At 46.3% G+C, this 22776-nt stretch overlaps 1 protein-coding gene across 1 annotated transcript in view; it reads left to right on the forward strand.

Annotated features, from left to right (window-relative positions):
- The window catches only part of NECAP2 (NECAP endocytosis associated 2), a 325616-nt gene that overhangs the window by 217561 nt on the left and 85279 nt on the right, over positions 1 to 22776 (forward strand). Inside the window, exon 4 of the mRNA XM_069611115.1 lies at positions 19769 to 19850. Within this exon, the coding sequence (XP_069467216.1) occupies positions 19769 to 19850 (82 nt within the window). The remainder of the gene's footprint in view (positions 1 to 19768; positions 19851 to 22776) is intronic.

Here is a 22776-nt window from a genome sequence, read left to right on the forward strand (position 1 = left end):
GTGTCTAAACGAAGGAGTCGTAGAACACCTCTTCCCTCAATGGGGTTTCCTCACTATAGACTTATTCGCCACAAGCGAAAACAGTCAATGCCCAGACTTTACGTCCAGGTTCCCCCAGCCAGGCTCCAAGGGGAACGCCCTATGGATGAACTGGTCAGGGAAATTTGCTTATGCTTTTCCCCCCAACACCTCTCATGAGGAAGGTGGTGAACAAGATGCACAAGGAACCGATGACGCTTATCCTAGTTGCTCCTATGTGGGAAAGACAACCATGGTACCCACATCTGTGCAAACTGTGATGTGCGATGCCATCAAACGCCCGTGCCAGTACGACATATTCAACCAGCACAAGGGACTAACGGTGCACCTGCAGCCACACTCGAACTTGGTAGCATGGCTCCTGAGGTCATAGAGTTCGGACATCTCAACCTGCCACAAAGATGCATGGATATCTTGAAAGAATCAAGAAAACCAAACACTAGGCACTGTTACTTTGATAAATAGAGAAGATTTGTAATTTGGTGCTAGTCTAAACGGATCAACCCCATAGAATGTTCTCCATCCCACATTCTAACTTATATGCTCCATTTGCTAGATGCGGGGTTAGTATTCAACTCCTTAAAAGTCCACCAGGCAGCCTTATCAGAATACACGACCTCTCATAATAAGGTCTCATAGGGGAAAGTACTGGTCATCAAGGCATTTTTGGAAGGAGTAAAGAGACTCCACCATCCAATTTCTAACCCGCCACCAGGTTGGGACCTCAATTTGGTACTCGCTAGGCTCATGGGACTCCCTTTCGAGCCTATGCACAAGTCTAGTCTCAAACACATGACTTATAAAACTGCCTTCTTAGTGGCTATCACTTCCATAAGAAGAGTTAATGAAATTCAAGCATTGTCAGTGCAGGATCCTTTCTTTGTTGTACACAAAGATGAGCTGGTTTTATGTACTTCCTCTAGGTTCTCCCCTAAATTCATCTCGAAATTTCATGTAAACCAGTCAATTGAGCTACCGTCTTACTTCCAGGAACCCAACAGCTCAGCTGAGAAAAAAACTCCACACATTAGATGTGAGGAGAGCGGTCCTCTACTATGCAGACAAGACCAGACCGCTTAGAAAAATAGATCAATTGCTTGTCTCTATAGCGCTAGGCAGAGAAGGAGACTGCATTTCCAAAAATGCCATCTCTAGGTGGATAGTCGGAGGAATACAATTGTGCTATTCATTATCAGATAAAACACTGCCTTTTACTCCCATGGCTCACTCCACTAGAGTCACGGGAGCCACTCTGGCTTTCATTGCAAATGTCCCCTTAGACAGTATTTGCAAAGCAGCTACATGGAGCTCTGTACATACTTTCACTCAGCACTACTGCATTGACACTCATTCCAAGATAGATACACAAGTGGGACAAGCGGTTCGAAGACATTTCGCTCATGAACCTTCTCACATCCCACCTCCTTCTTCCACTGCTCGCTAATCTATGCACAGCATGTGATCTAAGCAGATTCCACAAGCCTCAGAAGGGATACATTACTCACCGTAATCGCATTTCTGATGCTTGTATCTGCTTAGATTCACATGCGACCCACCCTTCCTCCCCTCAGAGAGAAGGCGCATGGATGGTTATGAGCTTGTCTGATACGCATCTGCTTGTATACAACTGTACTCACACAACACCTCATGCTACCTCATGTCAGAAAATTAACAATCTGAGGGACCTCGACGCGTGAGGGATCATGGGTACAGTGGACGTCACACTAGGGATAGTATTACTGGCACGCCCTGTTGACGTCCCTTTCGAGTTTCGAAAACAGCAACTGTAATACTCTGCAGCTTCCACTAGATGTCGGCCTATGCGTAGCATGTGAATCTAAGCAGATACAAACATCAGAAATACGATTACGGTGAGTAATGTATCCCATATATCTCTCAGGTGCATGAAAATGACTTGCAATGTGGCTTGTGTTGTGGACATAGGCGTCCTACAAATGTTGTAAAATGCTCATGTGGTGCGGTTGGTGACATGGAATATACTTGCTTCTTTCGTACCAATTGTAAATCCTATATTTGTATTTTTTTAACCTCATTTTTCTCAAACATTGGGCCTCATTCTGAGTTTGGAGGTAGCCATGGCGCCATTTGCGCCATGGCTGCCTCCTAAACCGGGTCCGACTCCGGTTTGGTGAGATGGGGACTTACCGGTCCATTCCGACCTTGGAGGGACCGGTAATTCCCCATTTACCAAACCATTCCCATTTGAGCCCCTCTAGGGCTCAAGGGGAATGGGGAGGGTGCAAATGACGTCCCGGTGCATGCCAAGGCCGTTATTTGCACCCTGGTCCCCTAACTGGAACCATAAGGTACATTGGTCCGACCAAACGTACCTTACGGGTCCGGTTGGGGGACCTCGGAATAGGGCGCAAAGGGATTACCGGTACCGGTGTCCTTACCGGTGCCCGGTATCCCTTTGCGCCCGGATCGGAATGAGGCCCATTGTGTTGTAAAATGCACCATTTTAATTGAATTGATTCCTGATCTGAACTTTAGCAACATTTTATTACTCTTTATTAATCATAACTTCTGGCACCGCAAATCTCTATATAAACCTACCTGAAGAGTGAATGCTTTGAAACTCGTGACTTTGTGGTACAAGGCCTGAAACCATCTTAGGGTTGGACTTTATAAGATTGAGGGAAGCTGTTACGTGATTATTCTGAAGAGTACAGTCTATTCCTATGGATCAGAATACTTACCCGTGTTTCACTGGTCATTAAATCAAATGCTAGTCTATCTCTCCTCAGAGTGATTGCAAATATCTGTTTTGCAAGGAAAGTGTTACAAGAGAAAGCAAAAACCTTCCACGTTATTGTAAATCAGGCAACATTTTAATAAAATTAGTTATCCTGCCCAGAAAATTACGAGACTGGGTTGGGAAATGTAGTCTGGAGATTCAGGTATAGAAGCCAGAGTTGAGACAAAGTATTAGACAACATAAAAAGTCAAAACTGGATAAGAGTGGGATAACTGAAAGGGTCAGTCTTGATAAACAGAAATAAAAAAATAAAGTTAAGTCCCTACAGCACTGTATCAACAAGAAGACATGCTGGAGACTATTCTACAGAAATCGGATTTAAGTATCTGGAAATTAGTAAATTCCAATGGAGATTTTCAGCTCCTCTGTCGGCCAAGTCCGATTTCGACATTGGGGTAAGCATTTTGAAAATCGTTATGCTTCCATGAAAGACAAAATGTATGTAGAAATGAGTGATAAAATGGTTCCTGGATTTCGATTGTGACGACGTTTAACTTATCGGGAAAAGCGGCATGCCTCGTGCTCCGGACTCTGATGGGCTCTCTTATATGGTTCTTAAGGCCGATCCTATTTTTGGGCCTTGGTGCTTTGTGAGTTATTAGGGAGAAAATAATGCCTGTAAACTGGTCATCAGTGATTATCATCCCAATTTTTAAGAAGGGTAACAAGTGATCCCTTAAATTACAGGCCCGTTACCCTTTTGGACACTGATTCGGAAATATTTGCCTCCTTGATTCTCAAGGATTTAAAACTTTGGACAGAATCAAGAGCCATCATTAATATCAATCACACTGGCTTTCATGCAGGGGTTGGTCCCTCGCTGGTAGGCTTGGTAATGGACCATGTCCAACAGTTGGCTTGGCAGAAGGTTGTTCCTGTAATTTACACAGCAAGCATTGATTAGTCACATGCGCTTGACAAAGTGAACAGGAACCGCCTATGGATTAAGCTAAACAGGTGGGGCATCTCAAATAACCTTGTAAATATGATTATCCACCTACACTCAAACTGTTTTACGAGTATGATTGAGTTTGCTAGGTCAAATCACATGTGTAATTGGGACGCAGAATGGATTGCGACAGGAGTGCATATTGGCACCCATGCTCTTTAATCTGCATCTTGCAGATATGGGCGATGCATTGGTGAATGCATCGTTTGTATCTCCAGAGGTATATGGTCATAAAATATCTTGGATCACGTATGCCGGACGATATAATGCTTCTTGATCGTACCCCAGTAGGCCTCAATCGCCTATGCCTTTGAAAGATATTCTAGGGCAAATGAGCTAACCTACAACCATGAAAAACCCCAGGTTTATTAGTATTTACTGCAGGACAGAAGTTAGGAAAACATGTTTGGTGGTTATCAGGTCAGCCGATTGAAGTGGTGAATGAGCTGAAATATTTAGGTTTTTACATGCATGCGCAGTGGAATTAAAACGCTCCGATTTGCAAAAGGAGAGTGAAGGTAAATTATTTACTTCTCAAATGAAGCCTTTTCAAAGAGTTCTCATTACCTGCTATTTAATTCTATGAGGATGAAATTAGACCTATGATCAGTTACGGTCTGGAAATATATCAAGTGGCTGATCTCAATCTAGATTTTATAGAATGTCTGTTTTGGAAAGGTTTGATGTCCCTTCCTCAATCAGCACCCATGTCTATAATTCGGTATGGTGTCTCTGAACGTGAACGTTTTGTGTAAACGAGTGCTGTTTAGAAAATGTGTGAATCCCCCTTTGCACTCTTCTATGGTTCTTTTAGATCAGACGTAGTAAAAGTTAAGAACCCAATTTTCGCAGTATGTGCAGCACAGTTAAGATAAAGGGGTCTGGAGTTGCTGGATTTCATTCTAAATCCAGCAATGAATAAAAAACATCTTTTGAGGTAGGACTTGTTTCTGTGTGATGTAGTGGGTGAATACACAAGGTATGAGGATCTGGCTAAAACTCACAAAAAACTGGGACAGACAGCAGGCATCTTTCCTGGTTAAGTATCCAACATCATGGTTCGCTAGGTCGTTATTGAGGTCAAAATGTAAAATATTTCCCATTCAAGCAAATATGAATCTGTGGAACGAATCGGGGTGCGACAATTCTTGCAGATCCTGCTTTGGAAGAACTGAAACTCTCAGGCTCTTACTAGTGGAGTGCGAGGCACTTAAGAACACTCTGGCCATCTGTTCCACGAAACAGGTGCTAGATTTGAGAATAGCCTCTTGGGAGGCATTGTGTGAACAACTATTTGGTACAACGTTGATTGTGTTGTTGATTGCATTAGATCAATTTTTTATTAGGTTGCAATTAATCACCTACTAGTAATGTATTTAGGAAACCTTTAAGTCATTTTTTAAGAAAATTCGACATATTGGGGGTGACATTACTAATTTATTTATTTCAAAATGTGTTTATTGGCATTTGTAGTTATAATAATTTTACATTACTGGTCAGGACCTTTATTCAGGATACCTGACTGACTTATTGCAATTATGCCTTGTTTGTAAAACACAATAACATTCATACAACAAATTAACATTAACTGTCTCCTTACAAGGGGCGAGTGATGGTTGGTATTGTCGGGGAGGGTGGGTGTCCTGTCTTCAGGGGAGCAGGGGGAATCCTTTCTGGAATAGTTCAGGGTTTTGGGGGTCTAGTACCTAGTGTTCTGTATATTCATGTGGATCAATAGGACAATCAGGTGCGTTGTTCAAGGGGGTTTATCATCAGAGGATCGGAACAGTTTAGACCTGGTGTCTTTCCATGCCTCTAATGCCATGCTCGAGTCTTCAGTGGATCTAGTTACGCTGTCCTCCCAGGCTCTGGTTTCGGCGTTCGCCCATCTTTCCAATTCTTTGCGCCATACTTTATGATTCGGTCCTGCAGGCTTTTCCCAGGCCATAGCGATAGTTCTTTTGGCCGTTATGCACAGCAAGTCCATTAGTTTTACAGTATATTTAAGTTTGGCTAGCCTGGGGTAGCTGCCTAGGAGGCATTCAGCTGGAGTCCATTTGTACCTTGTGAATTCTGCTTCTTCGCAGGTTTGTTTTACTTTCGACCAGAGGTTCTGTGCCTTGGTGCAGTTCCATAGCATGTGGATCAAGTCTGCCCTATCTGTCCCGCACCAAGTGCATTGTGTCTTAGCCGTTCTGTTGAACATTGCTATTTTGCTTGGGGTCAAGTAGGTGCGGTATAGTACATTGATTTGTATTAATCGAAATCTCTGGTTCCTGGAGACCTCTTTTGGGAAGGACAGTGCTCTGAGCCATTCATTTTCAGTCATTTCATGTCCCATGTCCGTTTCCCAGCGGGTCTTTAGTGCAGCACTGCGAGGATTGGGGGTGTCCCTTAGAAGACTATATATTTGAGATACCGCTTTCCCTCCTTCGTTCAAGTTATACATCAGTGTCAAGAAGGGGCCCTCCTCGGGTTCTCCTGGCCAGGTAGTCCATCTCGTGCGGGCTATGCTGCGGATCTTTTGGTACCACAGGAATTGACCGGCTTGGATGTCTTCTTCCGCCTGCAGCTCAGGGAATTCTCTGAATATACCATCAGTGTATAGGTCACCCCAAGTGTATATCCCTTTCTTTTCCCATAGCCTGATGTTATGTAGGTTGGTATCTGTTTTGTCAAGCCCCGAAATTATTGGCACTTCCTGGTGGTATGGATGTTTCAGGCGCAAGACCGTTATGGTTCTGTGCCATATCTTCTTGCCCAGGGTCGCCAGAAATGGTGGTTTGTGCAGCAATTTCTGAGGGGCCCAGATTAATTCTTTCAGCCGAATCGGGGTAATCATAGCCTGTAGCAGGGGGGTCTTGGATGTGGCCTCATCCACTAACCATTTAGACACATGGCCCAGCTGGGCTGCCAGATAGTACTTTTCTAGATTTGGTAGTTGGATGCCACCTTGATCGTATGGTAGGACTAGTGTGGACAGGGCCACACGGTGTCTGCCCTTTCCCCATAGGAATTCTTTGATTATTGTGTCAAGAAGTTGGAAAAAGGGTTTTGTGATGTAGAAGTGGACATTTTGGAATCCGTACAAGAATCTGGGGAGAATAATCATCTTGGCTATCGAAGCCCTCCCTAGCATGGATAATGGAAGCTTTGCCCAGAATCTTATGGATTTGCGTAGTGTGGGTACTGCAGCCTTCGTATTATGTATATGCATCAACTCCGGGGTGCGCATTATTTGGATCCCGAGGTAACGTAAGGAGGTCGTCTGCCACTTGACGCCCACCTTAGGGAGTTCTTCATTGCCTCTGTTTTTCAGTCCTGCCAGAGGGAACAAGCAGGATTTAGTTTTGCTAAATTTAATGCCGGAGATTTTGGCGTAGTTGTCGAGGACTTCCAGTATTGTCAGCACATTTAGATGGGGATTGTTAACATATATTAGAACATCATCAGCATATAATGAGATGATATGGTTGATTCCTGCCAACCTGATCCCTGCATCAAAAAACTGCTGCCTAAAATAAATTGCTATAGGTTCCAGTCCTAAAACATAGAGCATAGGGGAGAGTGGGCAGCCCTGCCTAGAACCCGTCTGAATGTCCCATGCTTCTGACACATACTTCCCAGATTTCAGCCTGGCCTTTGGTTTGTTGTACAGGATCTTGACCCATCTGATGAATCCCTGGCCGACTCCGAATCACTCCAAAACCGCTATTAGCCATTCCCAGTATATGGAGTCAAAAGCCTTAATGGCGTCAAAGGATAATAGTGCTAGTCGTTCGTCGCATGTGTCGGTTTGGGCTATGATATGTTGAAGCCTGCGCAAGTTTAGGGACGGGTTGCGGCCGGGTATGAAACCGTTTTGGTCTGCGTGTACTACTTCTCCTATCACTTTGGATAGTCGCTTTGCTAGGATCGTCGTCAGTATTTTAACATCCTAATTAAGCATGGCGAGCGGGCGATAGGAATCACATTTGTCGGGAGGCCTATTGGGCTTAAGCATCGGGATCACTAGGGTCTCTCTCATGCTGTCTGGTAGGACACCTCTTTCGTGTGCCTCTGAAAAGTGAAGTAGGGGCGTTAGGGAGGGTTCAAATGCTTTGTAGAACTCAGGGGGGGGAAGCCCATCACTTCCCAGGGTTTTACACGTGGCCAGGGACCGAATAGATTCTGTTATGTCTTCTAGTGTGATGTCAGAGTCCAAGGTGTCGGATTGTGCTGGCGATAGCTTGGGTAGGCCTATTTTCTCTAGTGTATCCGTGATTTGTTCTAGTGGGATTTTGTCCACATGGGAGTATAGTTTTGCATAGTAGAGTTTAAAAGTGTCATTGATGGTCTGTTGGGTTCTGTGCTCTGTATCGTGTTCATCCCTTAATATTGTGGTTATATGTTTGGGGTGTTCTCGTTTACACAGCCAGGCCAGTAGCCGGCCCGGTTTGTCGGCTTCTGCGTGTGTTCTATCTGTTCTGGCGCTAAAATCAAATTTAGCTAGTCTATTCCATGTGCCGGAGCAGGCTTCTCTAAGGGTTCTGAGGTCGTCCTCCCTCCCGGGGGTTTCTACTGGGGTGGCCTCTAGTTTTAGGATCTCGCTTTCTTTCTGGTCGAGTTCAGCTCTTAGTATTTTCCTGATGCCCCCTGCTTTTGCAATAACTTCTCCTTGCGGGACTACTTTTAAGACTTCCCAAACTGTGCTGGTGTGTGCTACGCTACCTGAATTTTCTGTTATATAATTCTCTATGGATTCTTGCAATTCCTCCCTGAAGGCTGGGTCCTTCAGGGCCTCGGCAGGCATCCTCCACATGGGGATGGGTGGTCTGGGACTGGTATGATGCCAGTCCAACAGCAGTGGGGAATGGTCGGAGATAGTCCCCCCAATATTGCATGCCCCCTATTTGTGGCAGGTGTTCCTTTCTTATGAAGAAGTAGTCCAGCCTAGTGTGGAGTTTATGGGGGGATGAGTAGTATGAATAGGCTCTCTCGTCCGGGTGCAGTTCACGCCATGCATCCGTCAGGTCTAATTCCTTGACCAGAGTGGCTAGGGACATAGTGGCTGCGGAGGGGCCTTTCACTGGAGGCCAGGACCTGTCCAGCTCAGTGTCGTGGACACAGTTGAAATCACCTCCCCACAGGAAAAAGCCATCTCTAAATTGCACCATCTTGGCAGGGATATTGTTGTTGGGGAAGTATGCATTTACTATGCAAATCTCTCTGCTCGAAAGTACCCCATATTATTAGGTATTTGCCCTCTGGGTCCTTTTCCATTTTATTCAGGTGGAATGGTACCTGGGGGTTGATCCAGGTGTAAACCCCTCTGGCGTATTTGGAGTAGGGTGCTCCGAAGCCCTGCCCCCCAGTGTTCCTTCAGTTTTGCGTTGGCTTCTGTGGTGCAGTGTGTCTCCTGCAGTAGGGCAATGTCCACTTTTTTCCTGCGTAAGTAGGATTCAATCCTATTCCTACGGAGATAAGTGCCCAGGCCCCTCACATTCCAAGTTAATATCTTAATGTGCATAGCCATCCTGGTTTCGGTAGAGATTCAGGAGACGCTTGCTTCTCCCCAAAGTGTTTGCGGTCACGTCTAGGGCCCCAAGGTCATCGCCAGCTCGTGGATTCCAGCCCATCCCGACCACTGTTCCAGCCCGCCAGCCTTCTGGTTGTATTTTACTGTATGGAGACTTACTATTTTAACTATCATTCCGTGGAATGGATTAACTAGAAAAAACAACAGGTAACTGCCCCCAGCAGTCGTTTAAAACTCTCAACGCTCGAGGGCTCCCGAGCTTTCCAGTCCTGTCCAGGTCTTTCAGCTCGGGCAGTGTGTAGGTGTTTTGCCTACACCTTTTCGGTTGGGGGGGGGGTCATCGGCAGTCCTGTGATTGGGCTTCCAGTTTCCTGCCCAGGCGTGGTGTTTCCTTGATGCGGCATTGGATTTGATTGCGATATTTAGCTGCACGTAGTACCTTTTTGCAGAATCATCGTTTGCTGTTTTCCACCAATTCCTCAGTGTCTTCTGCGAGGTTATTGTGTTCGAGCCATAGGTTTGCTGCAAACGGGGTCTCTAGGAAAATGGCCTTTCCCTTGTATAGTATTTTAAGTCTTGCCGGGTACAGCAGCATATATTTAAGGTTCAGTTTCCGCAGTCTGGCCTTTATAGGTATGAAGGAGTTTCTTGCCCGCTGCACCACGGGAGTGTAGTCAGGGTACATGACTATTGACGCATTGTTTCTTTTAATCTCACCTCCCTCTCTCGAGAACCTCGGTATAGTCTCTCGGTCTCTGAAGTTAAGTATTTTTGCAATCATTGGTCTTGGGTAAGACCCAGGGGGTGGTCGCTTCTGAAGAGATCTATGGGCCTGCTCCACGGAGAACCCCAGGGTGAGATTGCCTGCTCCGATTTCCTGCATCAGCAGTGTTTCTATGAACTCTGTGGGGTTCGAGCCCTCCATGTCTTCCGGAATTCCCAGAATTCGGATGTTATTTCGTCGGGCCCGGCCTTCCGCATCTTCAGAGCGTGCTTCTAATCGAGCCACAGTTGTTTCCAGTTTTTTAACTTTCGCCTTTAGCTCCTGTATGGTCTCGGTGGTTTCCTGCAGGGTGGCTTCCGTGGCAGTGACTCTCTCGGCCAGGTTACGGGCATCTTGTCTTAATTGCAAGTCCGATTTTTTTTCTCCTCATGTCTTCAACAGTTGTTTTCAGTGCTGCGATCGCCTGAAGGATCTGAGAGTCATGGGCGTCCTCCGCCGGGGTTGATGGCTCGGCCATGGTGTTCCCTTCATGTGGCGTCTGTGGCTTTGGTCGAGCAGTGGTGAACGAGTCCATTGTTACGGTTCTGTACCTATTTTTGGGAGGAGACATTGCACCACACGAGGGTTCCAGGTTTCGTGCAGTGCAATGTTAGCTTTGGCTGTTGCGGTCAGTGGCCTTAGTTTGATGTGGGGAGCCCTCTTCTGGGGGTCGCTGCAAGTATGAGGTTGGGTTGCGCTCTGATCCGACCTCTCAGCAGCTGACCGCATGTGGTGGTTAGTCAGAACTATGGAATAGTTAATAGCTGTTTCCAAGCTAATAGCTGTTTCCAAGCTGGTACGAGGCGCGCCCCCAGGCGCAATGCCCAGTTCACTGCGCGTGGCCTACGCAAGGTGGGTAGCTGCCCCTGTCCAACTGGTGATAGTGTGGGGCAGTGAGCTCTTATGTAGGGGCAGCCACTTACTTCCTTTTGGGTTGGGTGGGTCCATGGGTGTCGTCAGGCTCCTATTCTTGGGTGTGAGTGCCTCGCGGTAGCTGTCTGAACTGCTGCGTGGGTTCCTGGCTGCTCAGGGCAGCCCACGCGTGTGGATCTTCCACTCCTGTCTCTTGGCTGGTCCCACGTGCTGGGGGACACCTTCTGTGAGCGGAACCCAGCGGGGGCCCGCGGGTCTCCAGCCGGGACCCTCGGTCACACTGAGGTGAGTTGCTTCAGGGAGCGCTTTCCCTGGGAGAACTGGCGGGGGCGGCGGTGTGTTTTGCTCGGTTGCTCCGTCCGGGGCCCACCCGGGTCCTACCGCCTTCTGCTGCTCCTGGTTCGCTGCGAGGATCTCTCCTCTTTCCCACCACGGGATGGGTTAGCGGGAGCCTGATGGGGGTGTTTTCCCCATTCGCAGCGGAGTCAAGCCGTCGTGGCGGTTCGCGGAGGTCTGCAATCTTCATTCAAGTCCCGCAGCTCCCAGTGAGTCGCTCCGTTACGGGCCGCTTGGTGTAGCCGCCATCTTGGGTGCCGCAGGGGGGGAATCTCAGGGCGCCTCGTTTCTGGTGCTGCCTGCGCCGATTTCCTCCGCCAATTCGGTCGAGTGCGCTCAATCGGTTCTTCTGTGGCTCCGTTAAATTTCAGCTCTGGAGCTTCGACATCTATGCCGCATTTACTTGTGCTGGAACTGCTGCATGGGTTTCTGGCCGTTCGGATCAGCCCACGCGTGTGGATCCTTCGCTTCTGCCGCTTGGCCGGTCCCGCCTATATCCTGCGCTGGAGAGCACCTTCCGCGAGCAGACCTTCGCGGGGCCCGCAGGTCCCCAGCCGGGTCCCCCAGTCGTGCAAGGGCAAGTCACTTCCAGGAGCGCTCCCACTGGAAGGCCTGGCGGGGACGGCGCTAAGTTTTGTTCAGCTACTTCGTCCGGGGGCCCCCCGGGTATCCCAGGTCCTACTGTCTTCTGCTGCTCCTGGGTCGCCTCGAGCGTCCTCCCTGCCTCCCGCTACGGGATGGAGCTGCGGGAGCCCGATGGTGGTGTTTTCTTTATTTGCAGCAGAGGCGAGTTGTTGTGGAGGTCAGCAGAGGTCTGCGGCCTTCGTTTCAGTCCCACATCACCCAGTGGGTCACTCCGTTACGGGCCGCTTGGCGTGGCCGCCATCTTGGATGCCGCAGGGGGGAGTCTCCGGACGCTTCGTTTTTTGGCGTTGCCTGTGCCGATTTTCTCCGATAATTCAGTCGAATGCGCTTGAGAGGTTCTATTATGGCTCAGTTAAATTTCAGCTCTGGAACTTCGATATTTTTGCCGCACTTACTTGTGCTACAGGATCATGGGCAGGAGCTTCTTGGAAAGCCGGCTTCACTACATGCGCGCTGGCCACGCCCGCCTTGGGGGTGACATTACTAATGTGATGAGATATTAATAACTTTGAAATCGTGCACCGTGAAATTAATTTTATGTTTTTGGAATTGTATGTTTTTATGGATTTACATGGATTTGTTTGTGTGACAGTATTTACCTAGAATTTTATCTGCTTACTGTGCAACTAAAGGCCTAATAAATGTTTACTTGTCTAACTGATATTACTGGTGTTGCTCTGTGTGGGTTCACTGTAGCCGTAGACCACTCTTATAAAACTAAGCCTTGCCGTTCTGCTACTTCACCTTGATTGGGCTTGGCTAACCTCTGTCTCTTTGCCTGTTCATAATAGGGTGGCCTCCCAAAATCCTCCCACCAGGTCTGATTGGAAATCCATCTCAACACCCACCAGTTGCACCATTCAAAGAGTCAGTGGATTGGGACTAGACAGTCCCAGCCCCTTCCTCTGGTCACACACAGTAACTGCCTCTTAGCCTGCAAAAGCCACAGTTTTCCCTTAGAAAGGGATTTACATATAAGCCATTTCCTGACCCAAGAAGGCTAAAGAACTATATGGCCGAAGAACAAGAGAAAAGCCTTGTGGCAAGGCCATATTAAGGCGCTTTCCGTAGCCTTTCAAGGTAAATGCAAAAGTGAGTAAAATATCACAATGGTAAAAACATCACCGCTGCCACCAGCTTGTCTTGGGCACGTTGTAAAATTAACCAAAAAGCCATTATATAACAAGTATCCTAACTGCACTTCCCTGTCAGGTAATCTGAGCAATTGTAACACTGCAAGAATTCATAGCGAGGGATCTAGTCTCTCAGTACTGATAGTCTTGGGGACTAGTAGCTTTCTCCATACGAATGAGCAAATAGGCATTAGTCCTTACTTGGTTCCAAAAAGTCAGGACAGGGTTCAAAACAGGGTGCCCCACAGAAATCTATGTAGGGGAAAGCTGCAAAAAAGATAATCTTTCGTAACGGTGCTCTTGGGCATGCTCCCAGCCTGAATCTTGGATAAAAGGAGGGCTCCTGCAGCTCTTGATCAGATTATCATTGGAGACCAGTCCCCCATGGAGAAGAGCAGCCCACTCCAGTGCTGTCCTGGTAAAGCCCTGATCCTCTGCCTGATCTCAAGAAGACCTTTGCCGCTGCTTCAACCCCTGGACTGGTGGAAACAACCAGTCTTTGGTATTGCACTTTTCGTCACTGGAGATGCTCTATTCCTAAATCACCTGTGGTCACAGGAGCAGATTGTGGGGTTGGCATAAGGAGAACACAAGAAAAGACGATTAGAAAGGAGATCACATTGGAGAGGAGCCAGCAACTGTCGTTTTTGAGTTGCAGGTTTGGAGATGAGCTTGGAGAATGCCCCCCCATTGGGCAATATGGGGGCCCTGGTGCTTCCCAGAAGGGGTCGAATTAACCAGGACGCTTGCCAAGTGTCTCCAGATGAGGAAAATCTGTTACAGCAGTCCGAGGAGAGCCTGGTCATCTGCAGAAAATGGGCCCCCACTTCTGAGACATGCAAGGAGTCCAGGAGCTTCTGAGAGACCAGGTCTTTCAGCATGTGAGTTGATCCAGTTGTCCCGCCACCCACCTACCCCTGGATCAGAGGGAAGGAGCACTGCAGTAGTTTCTTTTTCTCCCTGGAGAGGCAGAGCATTGCTGTTTGATTCCTTGTCACTTGCAGAGCTTCAGCCCCCTTCCTTGAGCAGGCAGAATTTATAAGTGTGCAAGCTTGGCTTCCAGAAGCAGGACCAGGTGCTTCTAGAAAAAGTATTTTATCTGCACACCGGAGGCTGGGGATGACCCCATTCTCCCATCACACACCAAGCTACATTCAAAGATTTGGCAGCCAGCCAATGGCTGACCACCAATTCAGGCATCCCTAAGAATTCATGGAGGAATGACCACATTTACATTGTACAGACAAACATCTACATATGCCAGCAAGAATGGATTTCTGCGCTTACAGCCCCACTTCAGAGACACTGGCAACCCACAGTCCTATATGGCCACTTCCCCCAACACAAGGGGACAGGGTATAGTCTGATAACGTGAATAAAGACTACCTCCATTTTGGTATCTCGAGTAATGTCTGGTTATAATTCCACATGTGGATGCTATTTTGCGCAACTTGGACGCTATGGGGCACCTCAGGAGTTTTAGGGACTTCCTAGGTAGAGCACACAAAAAGGAGCCACTCTGCCAGATGGGTTTAAGGTTAAGCCGGCTGCTAGGGAAAAGGGAGACCTAAACCAAAGACTTCAGCAAAATGTGGCATGGCCACTCAAAAAGAACCCCAAAGAATGGAATTATACCTCAATGCCCTCTATCGGCAAGTCACTTTTTTTGTTTTAGTATATAGCACATCAAGGCTAGGTCAATACCCTACAAGGCTCAGTAAATACCCTAATAGAAACCACAACGTCCTGCTCACCTGCTCGTTCCCCAATCACTGTGTTCATGCACATGGGCACTAGCTGTGTTTGAAGACCACAGCACCATGGCATGGACTACATATTTGTCAACTACTAGGGAGACGCCATTCACCACATCCACAGATGTGCCTAAATGCAACTGTGCCTAAAATGAAAAGCATAGACTGTAGGGGAGTCCGCTTGAGGTAAGACTTCATAAAACTATCCCAATAGTAAACAGGTCCCCAACTCTTATCAATCCATACTACTCATGGAACCTTGGTAGAGTGGCAAAGCAGCCTTGCTTATCATAAGAGGACGATGTGAGCTGTAGGTAAGTACACTGAACCCAGTTAGTAAAGCAGATGAAAGAAACACTTAAGTATATTAAAATATATATTGATTATATTTACACAAGGAATTTTCTTAAAATGCCTAGATAATTAAACCAACTTACATAGAAATACTTTGATACTTTTTAAAGGCCACTGCTTAGATGGTTATTGGTCATGGTTACAATGATTTGTTTGACACAAATAACATTTCTACCGTACTAACGTGCACTTGCGGACACACAGATATAAGGTAATTGTATTTAGTTAGCAAAACCACATCAGATAAAGTCTTTTAGGAAGGAAAACAGTAAAATCGTAGAAGATCTTAAGGTTCTAGAGGCAGTTATAGCGCAAGTTAACACTTTTAAAGTCTGATCCCTAACTATATGCAAAAGTCAGTTTGGGGGGGGCTCAAAGTCTCCCAAAGCAGCAGAACAGCAAATGTTCCTGTGGATACTTTCATTCTCTAGGTAAGGATACTAGAAGAACTCAACGGTGCAGACCCTGTTCAAGGACTCGCAAATGCTGGCAACTGTGGACACCCTGGAAAACTATCCATGCACTCCAACGCTCTGGAGAGACTTCTTGGATTAGGTTAAGTAATACCTTTTCTCCCCACAGTACATTAGGTTAGAAAACATGTTTGTGGCTGGATTGTCATCGATGTGGCAGCCCTGGACCTGACCTCCGGATTACTTGGTCTGGTGACTAAAGGCAGGACAATGGATGGGATCTCTTGGCAGCAGTCTTGAGGGAGGACCTCTGGCATGGATTTCTTCAGCTCCTCTGCTCCTTTGTCAGTGCTGCAGAAAAAGCGCCAAAACCACAAAGGACACGATTTGCCCGTTGAATCTTCTTCGATTTTTCGAGTCCTGCAGTCTCGTCAGGGGACTTGGATGAGTCAGATTTTGTATCTGGAGGTTCACCTGGCGTTCAGCAAAGACTTGGGCGGATTCGGCCTTGGCAAGACGATGCTCTACGATAGGGACATAGGTCTCCTGGTATTCGCGGTTTGCAGCTCTGGAATGCCACAGCACCGTAGGAGGTTGCTCAGATTGTGTTTCGCCTCAGGGCTGGTTGGTTGCACCAGCCAAAGGGAAGGAGTCGTCCTCTTCGGAGTTCTCAGTCACATAGAAAACTGGGTCAGGACAGCAGTTGTCACTTTGGTGTTGCAAATGGTCTGCAGGCATCACTGGTTGTCGTAGTCGTCTTTGGTTACTTCAGTTTCCAGTGGTCGCCTTGCCTTTCGCCACAGGAACCTCACCTTTTATTCAGTATCAGCGCACAGTCCTCTGCAATCTCTCTGAGCAGTTTACAGAAGGGGGCGGGTGGCTGTCCAATCGGGACAGCCAGACCATTAGTGGGGGCTGGTTCCGTTGAGGCACTCGGGAAGACAAAGAGCAGGGGAGTGAAAAACTCCTCCCCCACTTCCTGCCTGCCCAGACACACTGGAGCCTAGGCCGGGACACCCAAAGTTTCCTGCCAAAGGCAAAACACATAGACGGACCTCCCCCTACCACAATGGTAGAAGTAGGGCTAACAAAGAACAACCACGAAAGAAATGGCGAAGAAAGAAGCCACAATGTTAGTACTTGGGTGACCCTATTGTGCACAACCAGGAGTGTGAATATAGTCTGCGGTAAATAATGGCAAAATAGTCGGTATAACATGTCCACTGCCAACAGCCATAACTAGAAGGTTGTCCATGTGACTAGACAGTCACAGGAGCAGAGAGAAGGGGGATACTAGGTATCTCATTGGCACTCCACATAAGGTGGTGTATTCCAATCTCTCAGAATATACCGTTTTTGGTGGGATTCAAAGGATCCCTCTACCCTTAAAAACTGTAGTAAGTAAGGATAATGAATGGATAACAAATCTCAAAGGAGAACCCAAAGGGTGCCCAGCCACACTGCCCATAAGGAGCTGTGTGCTGCTAAAGTAGAATACAGATGCCTTAAAAGAGCTATTGAGGAAAGTAGACTCCATAGTAAAGGTGAAACCCAGAGAACAGAGTTCCAAAAGACTGAGCTCATAAGAATGAATGAGTGGAAAAGGGCTCCACGCATTCAGGATATATAAAAAAAAAAAAAACATCCAGAAGTCTAGAAAAATGTGCTGCAGGTCTCACTAGGAGAGATGATGAAGCATAAAAATGATAAATCTCCCTAACATAGACCAATCTAATCAGTGGGAAGAAGTGTGTGTGTGACCAAGGACATATAGCCCAAAATATTCATCTTGGTGAAATACTGTCACAGATGGCCACATACCGACTGTTGAAAATAGTTTGTTTTTTTTATTGACATTTTGGGAAAGGGCTTCATTAAAGGCTGTACCTCGCTCCCCCTCTTCTCCATTTGGCTTTTCTCTCCCTGCCCCAGGTATACCTAAATCATAAGGTGGGCCCTATAGACCGATAACCCCCTACTATCTAGCAGCTAACTGGCTAGTTGTGATGGCCTAAAGGCAAACGTCTTATCTAGCTGTCTCCTTTGAAGATTTCCTAGGTGGATCCAATCCAGGGGCCCCACAAGAACAAATTATTTTAATTGGAATAGATGACTTCCAAATGCCCAGGCTCCACGTGTCCTACCATCTCATTGACTAGTATTCCTCACCCTGTCGTCTGTGTCCCCTTCCTTTCCTCCTTCTCTCTTCATCCATTTTTCTGTCCTTCTGATGCACTCTTGCTCTCCCTCTCTTGTGCGCTCTCCTCTCTCTGCTCCTTACTTGTATCCTTTGCAATTACGCCCCTCTCCTCTGACTATTATTCTACTCTCTCTCCCGCTACTCGCCACACCCTGCTCCACTAACCCCGCCGCCCTTCCTGCCTCCCTCCTACACTGTACCCACACCGTCTCCCACAGGCACCCTCCTTTTATTCTACCTGTCACTTTTCTCAATCCTGATCATTCACACCCTTACACTTTACCTTAGTCTCACACAAGTTCTGCTTTGTCTCACCAACCATTACCACTCCTTGCACGGTTATGGGGTCTTCAAATCGTTGGGGAAACACCTTTTAAAATTAATAACGAAACTTAAATGTAGGTGTTATAAACGTTTAATCACTTTTATTCCTAAACTCGTTATCACATATTTGTCATGTTTTGCCATCTAGTGGGCTTTTGTGGTATAAAGACAGTTAAAAATATGTAGTATCTCATTTCCCACACATTATTTTGAGATTTGTCTGCTGTATTGCATTCATGTTTTTATTTACATGACGGCACCACCTGAGCTCTCTTTACGGCACCGTCCCTCACCTGAAGCCCCTCCTCCACACCCCACTCTATGCCTTTACTTTAGATGGGTATCCAGGAATATGTTCATTGTGAAACACTACAATACAAAGTTTTTGGTAAACTAAATTAAAATAAATCGTGTTGCTTTGTTCTTCAAAACTAGGTTTTTCCTGATGAAAATATGAAAATGACTTGATTCCACCTTGCACACCCTTTAATTTTACTCCACACTTTTCTTTGTTCCTTATTCCAAGAAATCTGTTTTTTCCCATCTTCTCCTCCCTTGACCTCACCCAAACAACCCACTCTGCCTTGATCGCCCTGCCCCTTTCATCCTCCCCATTCCTCTTAAATTGCCGCCCCCCACCCTCCTTTCAGCTGGTTCCTTGAGCCATCTTCTGGGTCTCTTTTCCCCAGGGCTGGGTTAAAGGCATTGGAGAACATAGAACAGGTTTTAAGCCCCCCCCCCCCCTTCTCTTACTCGGGCCCGTCTGGGTTTGGTAACGGCAATCTACTAAAGGTACAGTTTGTTTTACAGTTTGTATCCGGATTAAGTGACTGGTCTGGATTGCCGCTTTGTGCGTGATGTTTCTCATCAATTCTGTGTTTCTGCCTCTCTCTCCGGTGAGCTACAGGCTCTGGTCTTTACCGCTACGAATCCTGGTCTGCTTGTCCGTGAAAGAGTAAGAACATTGGTCAGAATTGTGTACAGCCGGTTTGGGCAAGGTAGAAGGAGAGCTACTGGGGCCCTCCCACATCCTGCCTCTGGGACAGGACTGGCTTTAGCAAGTCCCCTGGTTGTTCACCTGCCCCAGGCTGAGAGGGGTCCCCAACCCCTCTTTATACATGTCAAATCCCTGACCCTCTCGCATCTGTAGTGATCGTACATTCTGGTCTAAAGTCTCCACCCAAGAAGCAGGTTATCGGGCCATCACCACCCAGCCAAGCGCTGTGAACCACTAGAGACATAAGAGCACAATCCAGCTTGATGCAGAACAGTCCTCCAAATGCCAATAAGATAACAACCTGTGCTCCCACTGTTCTGTTCTCATTCTGTGATGTGCCCCTTTTCTCTGCAGTTTGCATACACAGCAACAAAATGAATAATAATAATATTATGAATGAAGTGTCCCAGAACTGTCCTCTGGAATGCTTCATCCCTACTAATGCAATAGTTTCTCTTGACAAGAATGAGATTGGGACTGGAGGGGGGTTTCAATGTTTGAGTTGAGAGCTGAGCTGCCAAGATTTGCCAGAAGATAAGTCTATTCAGTGACATGCACTCAATCTGACTCCTTGCAAACGTGTTTGGGTAGCTATGAACAATTATAGCACAAGTTGTATACAACCAACAGTCTGTTTCCTTTTATGTGCCATCAGTGCTAAGCCTTTTACTTTTGGTTCATTGCTCAACAGGACGCCGTGCTTTCATTGGAGTTGGCTTTGGAGACAGAGGAGATGCGTTTGACTTCAACGTCGCACTTCAAGATCATTTCAAGTAAGTCTACTCAGAGGGAGGGCTGTGGGTTGAAGATTACAAGACTGTGAAAAATTGAAGGCCTTTGATAATCATCACTCCAAACTTAAAGCCAATCCATGTCACTTTATGGAACAGAAATTATTCTTTCACACCAGGAATCTTAGATGTTCTATTGTGTATTAGGTGATCTTGTATGGCGACAGTGGGCATACTTGGTGAGTGGTACTTCACTCTTGATGAAGTTTAAAAAATAAATTGGTGTATGCTTTGTGCATGGCAAGGAGGGGGAAGAGTGACTTTTCTATGCCTACCAAGTAGCTCAGACCGTTCGCCATGGGACACTATTTTTCAGCTTGGTTTGAGAAGCACTGGCCAGTTCTTCTCTTGAACATTGTGTGGCTTTTAAACTATCCATCTGAAAGGTGTTCATAGCTTAATGGGAATTTGGAAGGTTTACTAAGTTCTTTCCACAGCCCTCTGGTAAATGATGTGCAGCAATCTAATCTAAATGCAGACAAGGTTTTCAAACAAAGGCCAAACTCCCTAAAGTGGTAGCTTATGGTAGAACAGTCAGGCTTAACTCAAGGGAGGAGGTAGGATGGTTGTGAATAGTTATTCCCAAAAATTACCCTAGAGAATCTGACAGACTTCTACTGAAAATACATTGCATTGTAAAATCACACATAGAATAGCTATAATGTCAAAAAAAGCACATGAGTTAAGCAAAATACAAAGTAAAACATTGTTTGTATAAAAGCAGTTATTAGGTAATAGACAGACCCAGCCCACTACCTTAAGCACCACTTCTCTAGATGCCATATGAACAGCCCTTGGAGAACATGGTAAAAAGGGTTTCAGTGGCATGGGGACTTCAGTAGAAGTCCCCTGTAACCATAAAAATAATTAAGTGATCCTAGAAAACCAAGGGGAAATGTAAAAGTATCCAAAGAGGTCAAAACACTAGGTGTATACCTCGACTCTACCTTGTCACTAAAGAAACAAATAAACTCTACCATCTCAACTACCTCATACACCAATAAATTGATCAATGCCTGCAGGCCTTTTCTCTCCACCTCTAGTTGCCTCACCCTATCTAGAGCACTAATATTGTCTAAATTATACTATTGCAACACCCTCTACTTGGGCACTACCACAAAAAACTTGTATAGGCTCCAGATCCTGCAAAATAATGCACTAAGATGTGCCCTCAACCTCCCGTGCAAGGCGCACATATCCACGGTTAGCAAAGAAGTCCACTGGCTCCCAACCCGTGACAGAATTAAGCTAAGAACCTTGGTCATCACCCACAAGTGCCTGTCACGCACTGCCCCACCTTAACTTTCGGACAAATTCTCTAGACACTGCCCCATTAGACCCACCAGAACTCCTTACCTGCACCAACTAAAGATCCATAACTATAACCTAAAAACAGCAGGAGGCTCCAGTTTCCCAGTGCTCGCAGCACAATGTTGGAACACCCTCCCTCCCACAATTAGATCGGAAACTGCGTTCTGGCCATTCAGGGCCATGGTAAAATCATGGCTACTAGCCTAGACATCTAGTCTCTCACCGACACGTCCGGCCAGCCACCGCTCTCTACCTGCAATGTAATTGTAATGCAACCAGTAATGTTTACTCTATCCACAGCCTATTCAGGACCAACCTGTAACCAGGTCCTCACTCGTCACTGTAACTATTTTGTGCCTATTCTCTGTACATACCCTTCTCGGTATATTCTAATCTTGTATGTAAACACTCAGAGCCTGGACCAATGTATGCTCTGTCTCTGGTATTATGATGCTTGTATACCGATATGTAACTCTGCTGTGCACATGATTATGCGCCCAGCTACCTCAGGGTTCGGATGCGCTTTATAAATAAACAAACTAAACTAAAGTTTAGGTGTACCATAAGAGGGATGGCAGAACCCCAAAACATTGAATTCTGCCCCAACAAAGGGGGCTGTATGTATTTCAGTTATATAAAGTGTACACCTTGCTGGGAAGCTGTAGCCTTGTACAAGAATTGCAAACTATGGGGGGCGATTAGTGTATGCGTGCAATAGTTGATGTAACAATTGGGATGTGTGAATGCAAGGAAGGGGAAAAAGTGGTGTTGTTTTGAGGGGGTATGAGTTTGGTGAACAAAAAGAGGTTGGTCTTCAGATACTTTCTGAATTTGCGTAATTAAAGATGTGAATTTGCAGTGTATTGTGATGTTGATCCTGGGGCATTAGTTATAGAAAGCTTGCATCTTGTCAGTCTAATTGCTTGGGATGGTTTCCAGTCACTAATGACTTGTGGTGATGCCTCCTATGATGTGTAGCTGGCCATTGGGTCATGGTAGAGTTATGTATTTTATTTTTATTTTTAGTGAAAAGCACCATGGAAAATTGAATAATGCAATTTGGCCAACACATGTTTATTCCTTGAACCTGCCCTTAAAGCGATAAACAATTGCCCTATTAAATAGGGTGTAACAAAACCCCACTCTTATTGCTTCCTCACAAATTCATGTCCATCACTCTGCTCTTTGAAGCCAGCTCTGTACCCTTCGAGCCCATGGAAACTGGTTGTCTCATCACACGCCATTACAGAAAGCTTTCCCGTCTTCCCCATAGATACTTCATGTTTTCGAGGAATTCCCCATGTTCTGTAAACTGTATCCCTGGGACAAGAAGCAGTTCACTACTTTCAGCAGTGTTGTTGTTAGGAAAGACACTAATTTTTTGCTGCTTTTTTCAGCCTCCCCACCATATCTGCTGTTAATCCAAACACTTGTTCGAGGAGTGAGATACCTTTTTTCCCCCGGTTGTCCTTTTATGATTCACATGTTTTGGCACAGTACTGGCCAGTCCTAAGACTGTCGGTACATGTGGAACCTGGGCCCCTTTTCCCCCTTTCTGGTGTAGCACTACTACCCTTAAGAGCAGTAGTGCAGGGGG

Source organism: Ambystoma mexicanum, chromosome 8, assembly GCF_040938575.1.
Source record: "Ambystoma mexicanum isolate Mex_15411 chromosome 8, UKY_AmexF1_1, whole genome shotgun sequence".
NCBI classification, from domain to species: domain Eukaryota; kingdom Metazoa; phylum Chordata; class Amphibia; order Caudata; family Ambystomatidae; genus Ambystoma; species Ambystoma mexicanum.